General features: G+C 48.4%; 1 protein-coding gene across 1 annotated transcript in view; it reads right to left on the bottom strand.

Moving 5' to 3' along the window:
* Window positions 1–16,884, bottom strand: part of GALNT2 (polypeptide N-acetylgalactosaminyltransferase 2) — a 184,335-nt gene that overhangs the window by 32,178 nt on the left and 135,273 nt on the right. Inside the window, exons 4-7 of the mRNA XM_045783555.2 lie at window positions 4,569–4,667; window positions 4,240–4,307; window positions 3,933–3,998; window positions 239–360 (exon numbers count right to left, since the gene is read on the bottom strand). Coding sequence (XP_045639511.1) covers window positions 239–360; window positions 3,933–3,998; window positions 4,240–4,307; window positions 4,569–4,667 — 355 coding nt within the window. The remainder of the gene's footprint in view (window positions 1–238; window positions 361–3,932; window positions 3,999–4,239; window positions 4,308–4,568; window positions 4,668–16,884) is intronic.

The following is a 16,884-nucleotide window of genomic DNA, read 5'->3' as shown; positions in this document are numbered from 1 at the left end:
TGGCTGCGCAGCTGCAGGCAAGGAGGGAAGGTCCCCCGAAGAGAAAGAAAAGGGCTGTATTAAACTCATCAGGCTTTCGCCAGCCTCTGCTGATCCTTGCCTCCCACCTGGCAAGTGCTTTTCTCCCCAGCTGTAGATTCCTACGGTGAATAAAATACTCTTTGAACAGATGTCCAAGCGGCACTTCTTTCCCCTTTCCGGCATCAAGGCAAACCACAGCGCGAGCCCCGCGCCTCACCTCGGCCACCCGCTCCAGGAGGGGCTCCAGCCAGTGCTCGTTGCACTCACAGTGGCTGTCCAGGAATGTCAGGACCTTGGCCTGGGCTGCATCGGCTCCCCGGACCCGTGAGCGCATCAGGCCTGCGGAAGGGATTTCAAAAGCGCATCAGGGTATCTGAGAAAAAGCCCCAGAACAGCTCGTCCAGCCCCGGCATCGACAGCCCACACGGCGCTGCAGCAAACCTGGCTGGTAGGATCAATTCTGCCCTGTGGTCACCAAGACAGAGCTCTGTCGGGACTTCTTTTTCCAAGTCAGCTGGATGACCGGGAAGACAACTTTCTTAGAACTACTGCCCTCTGAGAAAGGCCTTTACATAACTGAAGTCTCCTCTATCAAGCCACTCAAGCGTGGAACTTCCACAACTACTTTCCTGCAACACAGCAGCAGAGTTTTCCAATTAACTGGGCCATGGAAGGTGTTACTCAGATGCTTCCAGGGCTGACGGAGCCGAGTTTTGTGGTGATATTGTAACGAGAACAGTGTTGCAAATATCTTTGTCTTCCTAAGACTTAGCACAGCCCAGTAACATACATGACAAACCCCAGGTGATGGGCTTTTACACAAAAAATTAGTTCCACCATCGGTCAAATGATGCTATTGATATACTTGTGATCTGTTCCTAATACAGGGTTTTTATGATCACGCAAAGTCTTATCACAAGCAGTATATGTGTCACTGGAAGCGGTGGTCATAAATGCCTCTGCGATGGATGCTGGGCTCTATACCGTATCGCCTGCCTCGTCTGTGGCTTTGCTTTTCACAGATTCAGTGACCCATGGTCAACTGCCGTCTGGAATCAAATGGCCCTCCTTCTGATGTCTCCTCAGAAGATCAGTAGTAGCCTGACGCTGCGTCCCTAGGTCTCAGTCACTCATGTCACGTCATCTCGTCACGTGGGCATTTTATCGTCTCACGTCAGCACGAGAAGGGTGAGGGCCATCCTATACTGCACTTTGAGAGAGACCACATTCACGTAACTAATATAGTACACTGCTATGACTGTCCTATTTTACTATTATTGTTGTTAATCTCTTACTGTGCCTAATTTATAACTGAAACCTCGCTGGAGGTACGTATGCATAGGAAAGAACAGTCTATACAGGGTCCTGTATGACCCGTGGTTTCAGGCATCCCCTGGGGGTCTCAGAACGTATAAGGGGGGATAACTATATATGAAGATGATGTGACTGTTCACAGCCAGTGAGGACCAGTGTTTTGAGTTCCTTCACACACAGTGGTCAAAGTGGGTTTTCAATGGTTCTTATAAAGCTGCATGCCATGGGAGGGAAAAGAAAGCCTTCTGGTCCCGGTGTTGCGAAGGCAAGAGTATCAGTGTGTACTGGGCAAACCCTTGCTCAGAGCACAGTTATAAACCCTCATCAAGACAGAAAAGGCAAGTATTGGAAAGGGCCAGACAGCAGTCAGAAGCAGGAAGAAACGGGAAGGGGTTCAATCCTTAAAAGAAGAAAATCACGTGGAGCGAAGTGCCCCTGCTTGTGGCGTTTCTCCTGAGGTTTCGCGATGACCCACAACAACACTGCCTTTTTGGCCTGCGGTGTCAAGAGGACAGAGTCCAAGGTCTTTAGAGTGGCTGGAAACTGAAGGAGGAGATCCCGGAAAGGAGGTTAGCCCCCAGTCTGGCGATAACCTCCCCATAAATCCTCGGCTGACGCCCGATCCTCAGGCACAGGGGAGACCCCAAGCAGTCCGTGAAAAGGAACAATCGGAAGGCAGAAAGAACAGAGATTTCAGCTGGTAACCACCCCAGGGACACAGAATTTGGCACATGAGTCCCGCCAAGGTCATCTTTGAAGGTCCTCAGCTGATTCTAATAAACAGTGAGATCAAGAATCACTGGCACAATAAAATCCCCAGCACTAAATGAAGCTAAGCTGTTCCTTCGCTGCCATATTTCATGCAACTGATTTTCTCTGTCATCTACTAGCAATACTGTAGGCACCTGTCCATATGTTCAAATACATGCGATATTTACACACACATACGTACAGCCAAGGACACATATATGTTTGTGTGTGTGCATTTTCTCACTCAACTATCGCACACTTCGTTTGTTCCAAACAGGCTTCCCACCCTCTTCCTTCCCCCAGCAGCCCCTCCTCATCCCGTTCTAAAACATAGCATCAATATGGGCTCTTACCCAAACGAACATCCTAACTTCACCCACTCAGAAGCACTGATTTCTGAGGTTAATGGCACTCTCTGACCAGGTTACCAAGTGATTTGTCAGTTATAAAATGCCAACACGAAAAATAATTTCTTTTCCTCCTCTTCTTTTTTTTCCCCCCTGTGCTAGAAGCCACTTCGGGTTTAAATTCAAAAAGTTATTATGCAGTTTGGGAGCAAATTTAAGGCAAGATTTTCAGTCTGATCTCAAGGGTTTGGTTTATGCTAAGCTTGGGAGCCAGATGGGAGCCCAGCAAACAGAGCTTGCTTGGGAGCAAGGCCGGTCCCATTGCTTATGTATCTTTTTTTTTTTTTTTTAAAGATTTTATTTATTTATTCGACAGAGATAGAGACAGCCAGTGAGAGAGGGAACACAAGCAGGTGGAGTGGGAGAGGAAGAAGCAGGCTCATAGCAGAAGAGCCTGATGTGGGGCTCGATCCCAGATCACCGGGATCACGCCCTGAGCTGAAGGCAGACGCTTAACCGCTGTGCCACCCAGGCGCCCCCCATTGCTTATGTATCTTGAACATCTGGATTGATGACCTAGGTTGGTTACAATATGGTGCTGATGGCATTGTCCCAACAGGCTCAATCACTTAACCGCGGCTGAAATTCGTGCTAAGAAAACTGTACTGCTTGACTCCGGCTGGACTGTCCAGGGAACCAGAAGAAAGAGTATCTACTGATCAGGAAATGCAAGCACCACTCCGAAATCAACACAGTCATCCTCAAACAACCAAAATGGCATGTTTTAAGGCTGTGCAGTCTTCCTTTCCTGAAAGGTTTCTCTGGACTCTGGTGGAGTCTAGAATCCAGTCACCGTGCCCTCCAACAGCACTGATACACGGGATGTTAATTACCTTGTGATTTGAGCTTCCTTTCCAGACACTTCAAAGTAATACTTTCCCCCTCTGGAGTCTCTCTTAGAACTGCCAATAAAGTCGACTGGATGAGCCCAGCTCCGGCAGATAAGACTGACCGCGGGTTCTGAAGCTGGCATTTGCAAAATCCAATGAGCATGTAATTGCAGGGCTATCCTCCTTCTCGGGATGCCTCACCTTCAGCGGGCTGTCAAACTTGAATCCCTTACTTTATCAGATGCCTGGAGCATGGAGTCATTAAACTTCTCACTGCTAAATCTTTGTTTTTCTTCTAAACTCTAGTACTCCAGGGACTGATAAGACTTCCTAGATTGTAAAAGGAAGAGAGGAGCCAATTTTCTAAATACATAAATAAAAATGTAATTTGAACGGCTGCCCTCGTATACAAACAATTTCAATTAAGCTTTCAATGTCCTCCCTAGGCTTTGCTGGGAGAGGCTCCCAAGAGGCTCTGGTAGAGAGAGACAGACAAAAAGACTAGAAAGTTAATTGTTCCTTTAGCTGAAACATTTCTTTAAGTTATTGCCGGGCTCGGGAAAAGTCAGAATTCAACAGTCTTGGTATTGAATTAAGAAAAAGGTCTTACCTTCTCGCCGATCATTTCTGAGAACCCTCACCTTCTCAATTTTCCCCAAGAGAGCCCCATCTTCAGCTAGGCAAAGAGAGAAGAAGAACATTTGGAAGGCGGCTGACAAGGGCTTTGTATTCAGGTACTGTGAATCTCGGTCATCTGTGGGCAGAGGAGCTCCTGGGGCATCAGAGAGGCACCTCTTCTTTCTACGGGCCCTGATTTCTGGCCTTTTCAGGAAACTCGTCATTAGCACCCACACTAAGGGAAGCTGGCGTCCAGGAGAAGGGCCGGGTGAGGGGGAGGACTCTGGCGTGGTACTCACGGTCACTGCTGTAGTCATCAACCAAGATGATCTCTTTTATGAGGTGGGGCGGGCTTTTCTTAAGCACACTGAGGAAATAGAAAGATAAAAGTTGGAGGCCTTCAGGGGTATCCTGTGGGGTGGGGAATTCTCATGTGCAGGTCCCAATCCTTGGCTGGAGAAACCATCGGCCACTCCTCCTGCTGCAGTGAGGGGACCTGCCTGTCCCCCCCACAGACAGCCCTGGCCTGGGTGTGCTGGGGACGCGGGGCCATGTCTAGCATCCCTGCCAGCGAACGCCTCCCACACGGTGCAGCAGGTGAGCAACGGGGGGCCTCTCCTGCCCTCACCTGACCACTGTCCTCAGCAAGGCCGACCTGGCTTCATTGTGGAATGTGATCACCACGCTGGTGGCTGGCAGGTCCACCCGCCACTGCTTCCGCTGACACCTGAGGGGAGAGAGAAGACCGTTCTCTGAACGAAGAACCTGGACCAGCCTCGGGAAGGCTCTGGAGAGCACAAGCAGCCCGACCGGCCGGGGTGGACATTCTCGGACGAACTGGGTGTCTGCAGAAGGCCCCGGCCTATTCTGAGAGAAAGTGACAACGGGACATAAGGAAACAGGAAAACACAACCGGAGTTACATTTTAAAAGAGGATTTCAGCGAAAAGTAACATATTGAGAACATCTTTCTAACGCCGAAATAAAAAAAGCGTGTTTTAAAACAGTGAAGTCCCATTTATTCTCACATGCAGATACACCTCTAGAGATGTGCTTTTCACAATTCACAGTGGTTATTTCTGAGGGGTGGAACGAACCGCGTGTCGATGTTCTTTTCGCATTTCTGCAGCGAGCACGTGGGGCTTCTGGCATTCTTGGCAAAGCTGTATGTGGAACCTGGCTCTGTCCCGCTGACCGCCCTCCCCCCCGCCCCGAGGCAACAGGGACACATGTCTGTCACCCTGCCAGGCTGGAGCAGGGTGAGGGCCCGCGGGAACCTGAGCCCGCCCGCTTGCACCTTTCACTTTAAGGAGTACTGACCCCTCAGTACCCAGGCACTGCCTCTGAACAAAGGCGGTCCAGGGGGCCGGGGATAAACGATGGGCAGATCAAAACAAGGCACTTCTCAAGTCTGTTCTCCACAAACAGGCATAACGCTGCGAGGACACGGAATGGCTCTTTTAAGAAATCGGACTCTGCCAGATCAAGGTTGAAGACGCTAAAGTATCCCAGGCTAGAGGCAGAAAGGACCCATCACGGTAGACCCAGCTCGGCAGAAACCATCACGGGGACCCTTCAAGGCAGGCTCCACGGACCTGGAGAACATGCCAGATGGCTCCAGACACAGAGCAATACATCTGGGATGGGCTTACGGCCTGTCAGGACCACGAGGCCACCGTCAACTTGGGGTTTCAGTGCCTTCAGTTTCCAAAATGGTGGTACTGTGGACACCAGCTTGGAAAAGAGGCTGGGGAGACAGTAAAGCATCTTTGCCCTGAGGAAAACCGTTCTCGAACAGTCTTTTCATACCCAAGGTCCAAAGAGTGAAAGAGTTGTGCTGGGAGCCTGCAGCAGGGTAGGGACCTGTCTGTCAGCGCCCACAACGAGGTCGCTCCACGCTGGCCTCTGTGATCTGTAGACTGTCCCTGCACTTCACACAGCGAAACACACTGCCACCAGCACGGAAGCAGCTGAAAACCTTCCATGGGGCCAATACACTTCAGAAACCTCGTTTTACCTGTCAGCTCTTAATGCAGTTTACCACGGTGGCGAGGGATCGGCTTCTAGAACTAAAGGCATCTATCTTAAATGGCAAATCAGTGGGAAAAGGAGACAGATTTCTTGAAAAAGTCATCTTTGGAGCTCAGCCACAGCTAAAAGCATTGAAGCAGTTAAGGACTGAAGTGGCCGAGCGAGCAGCTCACGGACAATGGCCAGCAATTCCACACAAACCGGTACCTCTGAAAGGAAAATGGTCCACAGACACTAATTTCCCCTCCTCACTAGGAGAATGACTTCAGAGAAGCAAATTTTGAAAAGGAGCAAGAAAAGCAGTGCAATTAAGAAGCAATTAGGTCAGAATCACAAAATGGACTTCTTTTGTTTATTCTGGTTATCTGGAGAGCTTGACTTTCATTAATCATGAGAAAACTGCATAATCTACCAGTCATTGTTGTCCGGGGGACAAAATGCATTCTGGAATTAATATGGTACCTCATTATGGCTCCCGACAGCCGGGTCTTTAATGACAAGCAGACAGATAGGCTAGTTCTGCGGTTATTCCTTTTCTTTCAATTTTAAGATTCAGCCAATTGTTGGATTAAGGAAGGATATGCAAGGTTCAGCTGTAAACAAATACCTGAAGACGGTCCCTCCCCGGAACTCAATCCGTAATGCTAACGAGTAGCACCAGAAGAGCGATACCCTCTGCAGCGAGGGGCCACCCAGCCCGGCGGGCAGCGCTGGGCTGAGCAGGCTACACGCACCACGGCTCACGGGCTCACCGGGCTCCGGCTCACGGAGCGAGGGCTGCCGTGGCCACGGGAGCATTACAACAGGGCAGCACTTTTCCTCCTTGAATCATCGACCACTTAACCAATCCAATCATGTCCTATTCTCTCGGCTTCCTCTTCTCTGCGGGAAGCCTCGTTCTCCGCGAGCACTGGGAAGTCTCAAGGGGCCCTGGAAACGTTTTTCTAGAACACAAAGGGCTGCTGCATCCACATCATTTTATGAAAACTCCTCTACATATTCATAAGGCCCCAAGTTTGGTAGGACTTGGCAGTCAGGAGGCATCCCATTTTTAAGGCAAAGAGGGATAACGAGCAAAAACTGAGAACTATCTTACACCCCATGAGCTAAGAGTGTATGTGTGTATGGACGTGTATGGATTCGGATCCGAACTCCTCCCGTGAGCCAAGAGAAGGGGGAGGGGGAGTGCAGAATTTCTTTAAAAAGAAACAGAATAAATCTTGCATTTAAAGAGTCTTCTCCGTGCCAACCAGTCTCCACTACTGCAGAGCGAGTGAAAGAAGGCCCAATATAGCAGCTCATCGGGGACTTGGCTGCGAGGGGCACGTTCATGCTGGAGCTTTCTTGGGGACTGGAGGACGAACCGCAGCTTCCTTCCAGTCTGTGGCAGGACGAGTTTGCAGCCGACGCGAGCTGGAAGCTGTGGGATGCCCGGGGTGCGAGACAGGGCTCTGGATCACACGCCAGGGACACAAGTTCGCCTGAGTCTCCACCAGTCTGGTACTAGAGTGGTCATTCTGGTAGCTTCCTAGCGGGTAAAGCGCAGACTTTAATCACTGTACGCAAAGATTTTCTTTTTTAAGTCTTAAGTTTTAAAATTTCGCTGCAACCACAGGGCTATCAATATCGGAACTCTTGAGTGGCTGCAAATGGAAAAAATGGCCGATCTCAACCACCATGTGCTCCCGAGCCCTTCCGAAGACTGAATTTGTCTCTGGGGCAGACTCATCTCTGATGTGGGGGTTCTATTTGGGGTTGATCTAAGGTTGCATCCCCAAATGCACTGGGAAGCCAGGGGCTCTGCTTGAGAATGCAGCAGTTGAATAATGTATGTTCTCCACTGCCACGGCTCCCTGCCATCCCGGCTGGTCTAGTATTTCTACAAAGGGCCTGTGGTAGCCTTGGTTACCGACTGTGTCATCTGTGAAGATGGCTCTCCTAATCTTGCACGGTTATTGGAAAAATCAAATAAAAACGTATGAAAAAAACTTCGAAAATGGGAAAGGCCACTGTAAGTATAACTCAGGGGTGTAATATGCATTTGGTGGTTGTGCATGATCCGTGCCTGTCATTGGCACATGGCGCTTAGCATGGCGGTTTTCTCTAGGAACTTGGAGTTGAGGACGATGTGACGTGCACGAGAAGACTAACGCACCCCACGCACGGTCTGGGGGAGGACTGCACGGTCACTCAGGGGAAGAAGGGTTCCTGGGCTTGCAAGAAGAGCTCAGCAGATGGAAAGGCGGGGGATGGAGAAGCAGGCTCCAGTAGAAGAGAGAATTCCAGAACCCCTACAAGGTGCGAAGCAAGGCCACACTTAGTGAGATGGGGTCACAGGAATGAAGAAACACTGGGCAACTATGTTCCATCTCCCTGAAATGCCCATTCAACTCAGATTTTATAAGGAAAATACCAAGCAACTTGACTGATTCATAATTAATTTAGTAATTAAATTAGCAATTAAGCATTATTCTTTGTTAGCATAAAGACTGGTTTCTGTGATGGAAAAGATGGGAAATACACACACCTTAAAAGATAAAAAAGCAACATCATAAACCATGTCAAGCCCACGATGGCATTTTTTGGTCTCCCAGCGCTCAGAGCTGCTCAGACCCTTTGTGAAGCCCGTGGGGCGCTTCCGGCCAGTCCCAAAAGAGGGATGTGTAGACCCCATACCCTGAGCATAACATGCAGTCCATATTCTGATTACAAGCTGGAGTCCCGTGTCGGAGGAAATCTGCCGGCCACGGGAACCTTGGATGTTAGTCTCTACAGCAGACACTTCTCACCGTGTGCCCCCAAGTCACCCTGGGGCCACGTCTCTGTTTCCCGTGGAACAGCTTAAGGGGAAACAACACCAGGCTCAGGCAAGGCCATGGGATTTCAAGGTTCTGGGTGCTGTCCTATGTATTTCTCTTTACAAATTATTAAGCTGGCATTCTGGGTTCATTGGATCTGTGAATTCAGTTTGAGTCTGCCCCTGAGAGACAAATCTAGCTTTGGTTTGCAGACAATGAAACAAAGCAAAGCATGGCGGGGGGGGGGGGGGCAGGGGTGAGGAGCAAATAAACAAACAAAAAGCAAAAGTTTCTGGGTTTGCAAAGCTAAGGGTCAAGTCTTGGACCACGATACATTCACCATGGTGAAGAGTTTCCCATGGCCTCTTAGGAAGAGAGGTAGCTGGCCTGCTTTTGCCCAGGCAATCTCTGCACCATCACCACTGGTGAGTGTCTACACGTGGAGGATTTCACACATACAACCTAGAGAGCATTGCACAAGAACCCATGCACCCTCCACTCACCTTTATCAAGTCTTAGTATTTTACGGGGAGCCTGGGTGGCTCAGTCAGTTGAGTGTCCGACTCTTGATTTCAGCTCAGGTCGTGCTCTCAGGGTCATGGGATCGAGCCCTGAGTCGGGCTCCACACTCAGCAGAGTCTGCTTGAGATTCTCTCCCTCACTCTCCCTCTGCCCCTCCCCCTCTCTCATGAATAAATCTTAAAAAAAAAAACCCTATTTTACAACATTGGCACGTGACAAGTAGCAGTTCAGTCCCTTTGTGTCCTTCCCACCGCAAACCCCATTTTCGCTAGGGGTAACCACCATCCTGAATTGGGTGCTTCGTTATCCCTATGTGTGTTTTCAATAAACTACATATGTCCATATTCATAAATAATGTATAGTACTGTTCTGTGTATATTTGAAAGTTATATGGGTGACACTGCACAGTGACTCGCTTTTTGCACCTTTGGGGAATACGCCTGTTTTGATCCACGTTGCTCTATTTACTTCACGTTCCCTGCTGACTAGCTTCCCACAGTAGGCACACAGCACATTCCATCCCTCTTCTGTGGATTGCCAACGTCTCTCTGTTAGGAATAACGCAACAGTGGACACCGTCTTTCAGCTGCGTGAGACAGCTTCTCCGCATGGTCTACCCACAAGTGGGACTGCTGGTCATAGATTATGGCCCTCCTCAGCTGAGCCTGAGACAGCCAAACTGTGCTCTAACATGGCTGCTAGTGGTTTCACTCCCACCCACAAGGTCAAGTTCATGTTGCTCCACGGTCTCACCACCCGTTGGTACCGTCAGAGTGTTTTAATTTTGTCAGGCAGATTGGTATGAAATGACTGCTTAGGATTCCGGTTTTTATTTCCCCAGCTACTACAGGCCACACGTCTTTCCGTAGGTTTATAAGCTGACTGGAGTGCTTCTTCTGTTATCTGCCTGCTCATATTTTTTGGTCTACTTTTTAATTAGATTTTTACCTCACTGTTCCTCGATGACAGCAATTTGTATATTCTGGACATTATCCTTTGTCCACCAGAGGCACTGGAGAAACTTCTTCCAAGTCTGTGGCAGATCCTTTAGTTTTGTTTGTGACGACTTCTGTCAGACGTACGTTTTAAGTGTGCTTTTCAAACTGTGGCCCTGGGGTCATGTTCTTGTGCCCCAAGATCACTGATACACTCTCACAGATTTTCTTCCAGATATTTTAACTTCTACAAATACTTGTCACGTTACGTTCTCCACCTACCCCTAGATACTCTCATGAATGGCAGGACTAAGTCATCTCATTTTTCCAGCGTGGAAGATCCGTTGCCTCAGTGCCAGTGAAGAGCTCATTTCTTCCTCCTGGATTTGTAATGTCACTGCTGTCACACCACATTTTTTATACGTAGACATCTATTTCCGGTTCTACTTCTGCTCTGCTCATCTATTCGCGTAACCTTGCGTTCACACCACGTGGCCTGAACTGGAAGTAAGTCTTCACACCGACAAGGCCGGCTGCCCACGATGTGTTGTTCTTCAAGACTTTTATTGGCTATTTGGGGCCATGTGCCTTTCCTTTTGAATTTAAAGATCAGTTCTTGAAGTTCCATGAGAAAAAGCACTGTATGACACTGTACTGAATTCCCACTTTAAGTTGAAGAGAATTCATATCTTTATAACACCGAGTAGGGTTTTTTGGGGTCCTTCAATTATGTATTTTTTGTTTGCTTTTGTTTTGTTTTGTTCTTTAAGTAATGTCTACACCCAACGTGGGGCTTGAACTCAGGATCCCGAGATCAAGAGTCGCAGGATCTACCGAGAGAGCCAGCCAGGCACCCCCCTCGGTTATGTTTTGTACTTTTCTAATTTTCTCCAGAAAAGTTGTGCACATCTTGTGTTGCGTTCACTCCTAACTACGTTCTGCTTGCTCTGAAGAGCGGGGTCTGCTGCCCTGTTTCCTTACAGGCCCGTGCTGGTGCTCGTCCACACCGTGCTCAGCAACCTCACTGGGCTCTCTTCTTTGTTCTGACAGTTTGTAGGTTTCTCTTGGATTTTCCACTCATCAATTCATCCACATTTTGTCCTTGTCTTTCCATTTCTTACATACATCATGTTTCTTGTCTCAATAAGGTGCTGGTGATGGCCTGTAGCATAATATACGATTTAAAAAAACGAGGTAAAGAACATCCCTGCCTCCATCCCATCTTTAATGTCCATGTGCTTGGATTTTCATCATTAACCATAACGTTTACTGTGGATGCTTTACCGATACCTTTAATCAGGCTAAGGAAATTCCCTTCTAAGTGCTAAATTTTACTGATTTTTTTTCCCTTCCATCTATTAAGGTGGTCATATAGCTTTTCTTATTTTTTTAAAAGACTGTATTTATTTGACACAGAGAGAGAGAGAACACATGCATGTGTGCAATTGGGGGGAGAGCCAGAGGGAGAGAGAGAATCCCAAGCAGGCTCCACAGCTGAGCATAGAGTCCGACGCGGGGCTTGATCTCATGACCTGAGCTGAAACCAAGAGTCGGACGCTCAATCAACGGAGTCACCCAGGCGCCCTTAGCTTTTCTTCTTTAATCCACTGAGAAGGTAAATTGTATTAATACAGTTTCTTTGCTCAGTCATTCTTGTAGTCCTAAAATTAACTGGCTATGATTTTTTTTTTTTTTAAATAGAGCTGTATTAGATCTCTGAGTATGTGGTTGAGATCTTTTGAATCTATAACCACAACCATGACTGGTCTACAAGTTTATGTTGTTATGCTTTCCTTTTCCAATGTCACAGCAAGGTATTCCTGCCCTCATGACGCAAATGGGGTAGCTTTCCTTCTTTTTCTGTGTTTTCTGTAACCCTACCTAAGCCTTGTCAGTTTGGGGAAGGCAAACTTTTTATTGCTGTAACGATCTTTCATGGCTTGTTTTTATCCATATTATTTCTTGAGTGATTCTGATAATTTCCACGTTCCTAAAAAACTATCCATTCTGTATAATGCTGTCACATCGATTTGCATATAAGTGTACTTACAATTTTCTTATGGTCTTTATGAGCTCTACTGTATCTACAGTAATGTCTGTGCCTTTTTTCCTAATACTATTTAATCATGGTTCTTCTTTATTTCGGTTAATCAGTATTCTTAGAGATTCTATTTTTTTTGAAGATCAAGCTATATAATCCTCTCTACTTCGTGTTTTCCTAGTTCATTAAATTCTTCTTTTTCCTGCATTATGTCCTTCCTTCTGCTGTTGGGGTTTTGCCCTGTCGTATTGTCCCACCTTCTTGAGTCACAAAGTGGGCCTGGTTTACCCTATGGAACAAACAGGTGGCTTCAAATCCAATCAAATTCTATAGACGGAGAAACAAAGGCAGTTCTGTCCTTAACCAAGAGGAGGGTGTGGTGAAATGGCGAGAAGTGGCCTGAGGTGTAATAATTCACCTTTTAACTCCAGGAAAGAGCGACATGGCACGTCTCCATCCTATGCCAAAGTACACACCGAGGGCCGGGCCGGGGAGACAGCCGCAAAGGGAGCCCTGGGGCTGCGTGGACCGCCCTCTCCAGCACACCTGGCACCTGACAGTGTGCCAGCCTCCACGCCCACCTGCCGGCCAGGTGAGACAATCCAGGAGAACCTGCGTGAGGGTCAGGCTCAGAGGGCAAGACCGGGGCATTTCAAAAACCTCGAAGTAGATGAAAGTAGATTCCGTCACTTCCCAGCCCCTTCGCTTGCTGCTTGTGTAGTGAGATGTGTGAGCAGGAGATGTTAAGGCACAGGACACTGGGAGGAAGGCTCCCAACAGCAGGGGACCCCAAAGAGGCTCCGAATGCACATTTGTCCCCTTGCGCTCACCCACAGAGACCACTTCAGTGATTTCCATTTCCACGGGAAACAAGAGCGGGCCTGTTGTTTGCTTGTGTTCTGGCGTCCTGACACAGCTGTCCCCATGGGAGCTGCCACTTCCCATATAAGCCGTCCAGCCGGGGCACCTGCCAGGCTGGAGCCAATCAGCGTGTAGGCACCTGCTGGGCACATAACCTTCCTTCAAGATGCCAATGTACTCTGGGGGCAGGGCAGCTGGCGTGGACTCCTGGTCACCACGGAGTCTGGACACTTAGTGTCAGACTCTCAGAAGAGCTACTAAATGCAGATGCCTTGGTCCTGCCCCCCAGAGTAGGTGTGAATGATGCCTGAGAACCTGATTTTAGAAGCTCCCCTTTTCCCCAGGTGAAGCTGATGCAGGCTGTCCTTAGGCCTCATTTTAAGAAACTTTGCAGAAGACTGAGGGACATTGGTCCTCTCTAGGGAGCTGGACTAGACTCATCTGAGGAGCCCTGGAATTATACACTGAATTCTGATATGGACCACATAGCAGAGGTTTAAAACCACTTCTCTAGAAGATTTTGCTTTCCCATGCCCCGTAGACCTCAACCTGTGTCCCAGTGCCCATCAGGTAAGGACTGTGCCTGTGCTGTGTTCCTCATGCCCTCCTTGGCTGGGAAGCCCAACACTTCAAGCCAAGTCCGAGGCCTTTGGAATAAGGCCCCAACATACCCAGGGCCCTGTGCAAGAAGACCCAGCCCACCCGTGAAGTCTGGACTCACTACAAGAGGTGGGAGGTCCTTGAAACAGGCTGGCCCTCTACCTTCAGAGCACGACAAGCATTTACAGGCCAGACTGGGTGGGATGCCTCCTGTACCCCCAGGCACTTCCTCTCTGGCCACCCACAGACAATCAGCCTCCCATGGCCAAGTTCACCGTGGGTTTTGCTGCGGAGTTCTAGGAAGGCTGGACAGGCCTGGCATAAGAATGGGTGGTGGAAATGGAACAGGCGGAAAAATTGAAAAGGAAGAAGAAAAAAAAGAAGAAAGCTAACTAGTTGTCATAGAGGTTCGTTTAATTAAAACACACTCCGAATAATCCTCCAAACAGTGCTCATGGCACAATATTCCATCTAATCAACTAATTTCTGATCAGTCCTAATAGCTAGAGGGCTTATTCTACAGAGGTCTCTTAAAGCGGAAGAGAACCAAATCCTAAGACATTTAAAAACCTCTACAGGACCCATCTGAAATTAAGCTTCTTAAAAATCTAGTTGGCAGGAGATGTGACTAAGCCCCATTAATCACCATGGGTTTGTCTCACTTTGAAATTATTAGTCTAAAACAGCTCTCTCGAATCCTGCAGCTTCTTGTATCCTGAGCTGCATACGAAACCGAACCCGGGGCGTGTCCTACAACAAAATATTTACCCCTGCTGTGACACAAGAAACTCGAGCCGGTCTTATTTACCACCCTCCCCGGGAAGTCCTCTGATGCCCTTGGAAAGCCAGGGGTTCCAGAGGCGAAAGCACACACACACACACACACACACACATACACACACACACACACCCCGGGCAGGTGGACGATACACCAACACACTCTTCACTCACCGAACACCCCACGCTCAGGACTGACCACAGAAAAGGCCACCTGGGATCCAGGGCGTTCTCCTCCCGGGGAGGGAAAGCACCAGGTTTCCACTTGCTGCCTGCAGCCAGCACCGTCTGATGGAGGAAAGCTGTTCTTTCATTCCAAGAGCATCATCTGCCCTTTACTGCCTCCAGTTTTACAGGCACTAAATTTTAACTGAAAACTTTTTCAGGAGTCAAGAGCTATTGAAAGTTGTGAAAATTACAGCCCTGGATGAAGCCGTCGGAGCTTCCTGAGGCATCCAAGCACGCTTCTGCTGTCTGCTCCCGCGCACTGTCCGCATGGAGTCAGTGCAGAGACGGAGAGCACAGGACTTCACACTTCCTTTCCTCCTGATGCCAGCAAAAAAGCTGTCCTCTCTGGAGGGAAGCCCACGCTGTGTATCCGACCATAAGAACCATGTGCTCCATTCCTTGCCCCGTGCCTGTAGCCGGGGACACGCGGCACCAACGGTCCTGCTCAGCGACACCAGCTCTGCTTCCAAGCTGCCAAGGACTGAGTTTTTATTTTCACTGCTCTGTGTGGAGATGTGCTTTTATTTTATCTGCTCCCTGGTGTCCCGAAGTGAGTAATCTTTAAGAGTATTTCTCTTAGGGATTATTCAGGCAGTGGGCTTCCTTTTCCGCCCGGTATCTTTCTCTTTTGGCCGTGGCCTCAAAATAATGGAGTCTGGGTGGCCGCTGAGCAGGAGTTCTGACTTTTGAACTTGGCAGAGGAAAGCTCTGTGCCGTCAAGGATGATGTTTGAAGGAATCACTCTTCTCAAAGACACGGTTGACTGCTCTGTGTTGTTGACTGTCGGACACAGATCCACTGTTCATGCAACGACACGAGGACTAGCAATTGAAGGCTGCAGCGGATCCATTCCCGCACAAGGATGACGGCAAACAGCTCGTACGTCCCTGGACAAGTGTAATAGGGGCGCCTGGGCGGCTCAGTCGGTGAAGCGTCTGCCTTCGGCTCAGGTCATGATCCCAGGGTCCTGGGATCGAGCCCCACGTCGGGCTCCCTGCTCAGTGGGGACTTGCTTCTCCCTCTGCCTCTGCTCTTCCCCCCCCCCCCCCCGCTTGTGCGCACGTGCTCTCTCACTCTCAAATAAATAAATAAAATCTTTTTTAAAAAAGTGTAAGACTGTAACCTTGAAGTAGAAGATTCACTATTTCAACCGTCCCTGTGGCCCCAGCCTATCAGTGTTCTGTACAGAGAACCAAACACCCCATGTTTGTCTTGGCAAGGCTTATGCACATTTTTTCCAACCAATGTCAGGGTAATTTGTTCGGTTCCCTAATCCCTGCTCATGTCAAATGAAACAGCAATTTCTGGAATCTTGGGAAAACACATCAACTTCTAGTTGATGACAGAATGGCATGTTATGGTAAAGAATGATAAGGTTGTCTGACATATCTGGACACTGACGGATCAGTGTCCTTCTTTTTACGTTCAGTCCTTCTGACTCTACGATTCTGTGGGATGCCTCTAGGCACACCTGAAGGAGGGTACATCCTTCTCGGTATTGTAAAAATCGCCCTCTCTTGCTCCTTTCTGACAGATTTTGTTTTGGGTGAACTGCCAAGCCCCTGAGCTAAGTCCTGACTGCCCCAAGAGAAACTCATTTTCTCAGCCTCAGTCACGCTTACAAACAGCCATGACTTTGTTCTGGCCCAGGGATCGTAACAGAAAGTCTGCTGGGCAGACTTCCAGAAAAGCAATAAGCCACTGAAGAAAAGAGCATTCCTGACCCCTTTACTTCCTGTCTTCAAAGTGATCGCGATGCATGGAGCTACCACAGCCTTTTTACAACGAGAAGGGAAAGAAAAAAAAAAAAATGCTGACTACAGTGGCGAGGACATCAGTTCTCGGCCAGCTGAAGCAGCCTTAGGGTTTGCCTCCAGACCTCCTGTTAAATAATTTAATAAAATGTCTTTTTTGCTTAAAGTATCCTCACTGACACAACACAATAAACGAACCTGATCAGAATACTAAACAGAAAACCATGAAACAACATATAAGAGTTTCAAAATAAGACACGCCACAAGAATTCTATGTATTGTGAATTTACCACTTGTGTACGTAGGGAGTGGAAAAGTAATTCTCAGGGTGCGCAAGCCCACAGAACATTTCAGTTATCTGAGCTGCCTGAAAATACATTTGAAGATCTACTCTAAAA

The sequence above is a fragment of the Ursus americanus genome, chromosome 6 (genome assembly GCF_024610735.1).
Source record: "Ursus americanus isolate L20-20 chromosome 6, mUrsAme1.1.p, whole genome shotgun sequence".
In the NCBI taxonomy this organism is placed as follows: Eukaryota; Metazoa; Chordata; class Mammalia; order Carnivora; family Ursidae; genus Ursus; species Ursus americanus.
The sequence above is the reverse complement of the archived record's forward strand: the minus strand, read 5'-3'. Positions and strand labels throughout refer to the sequence as shown.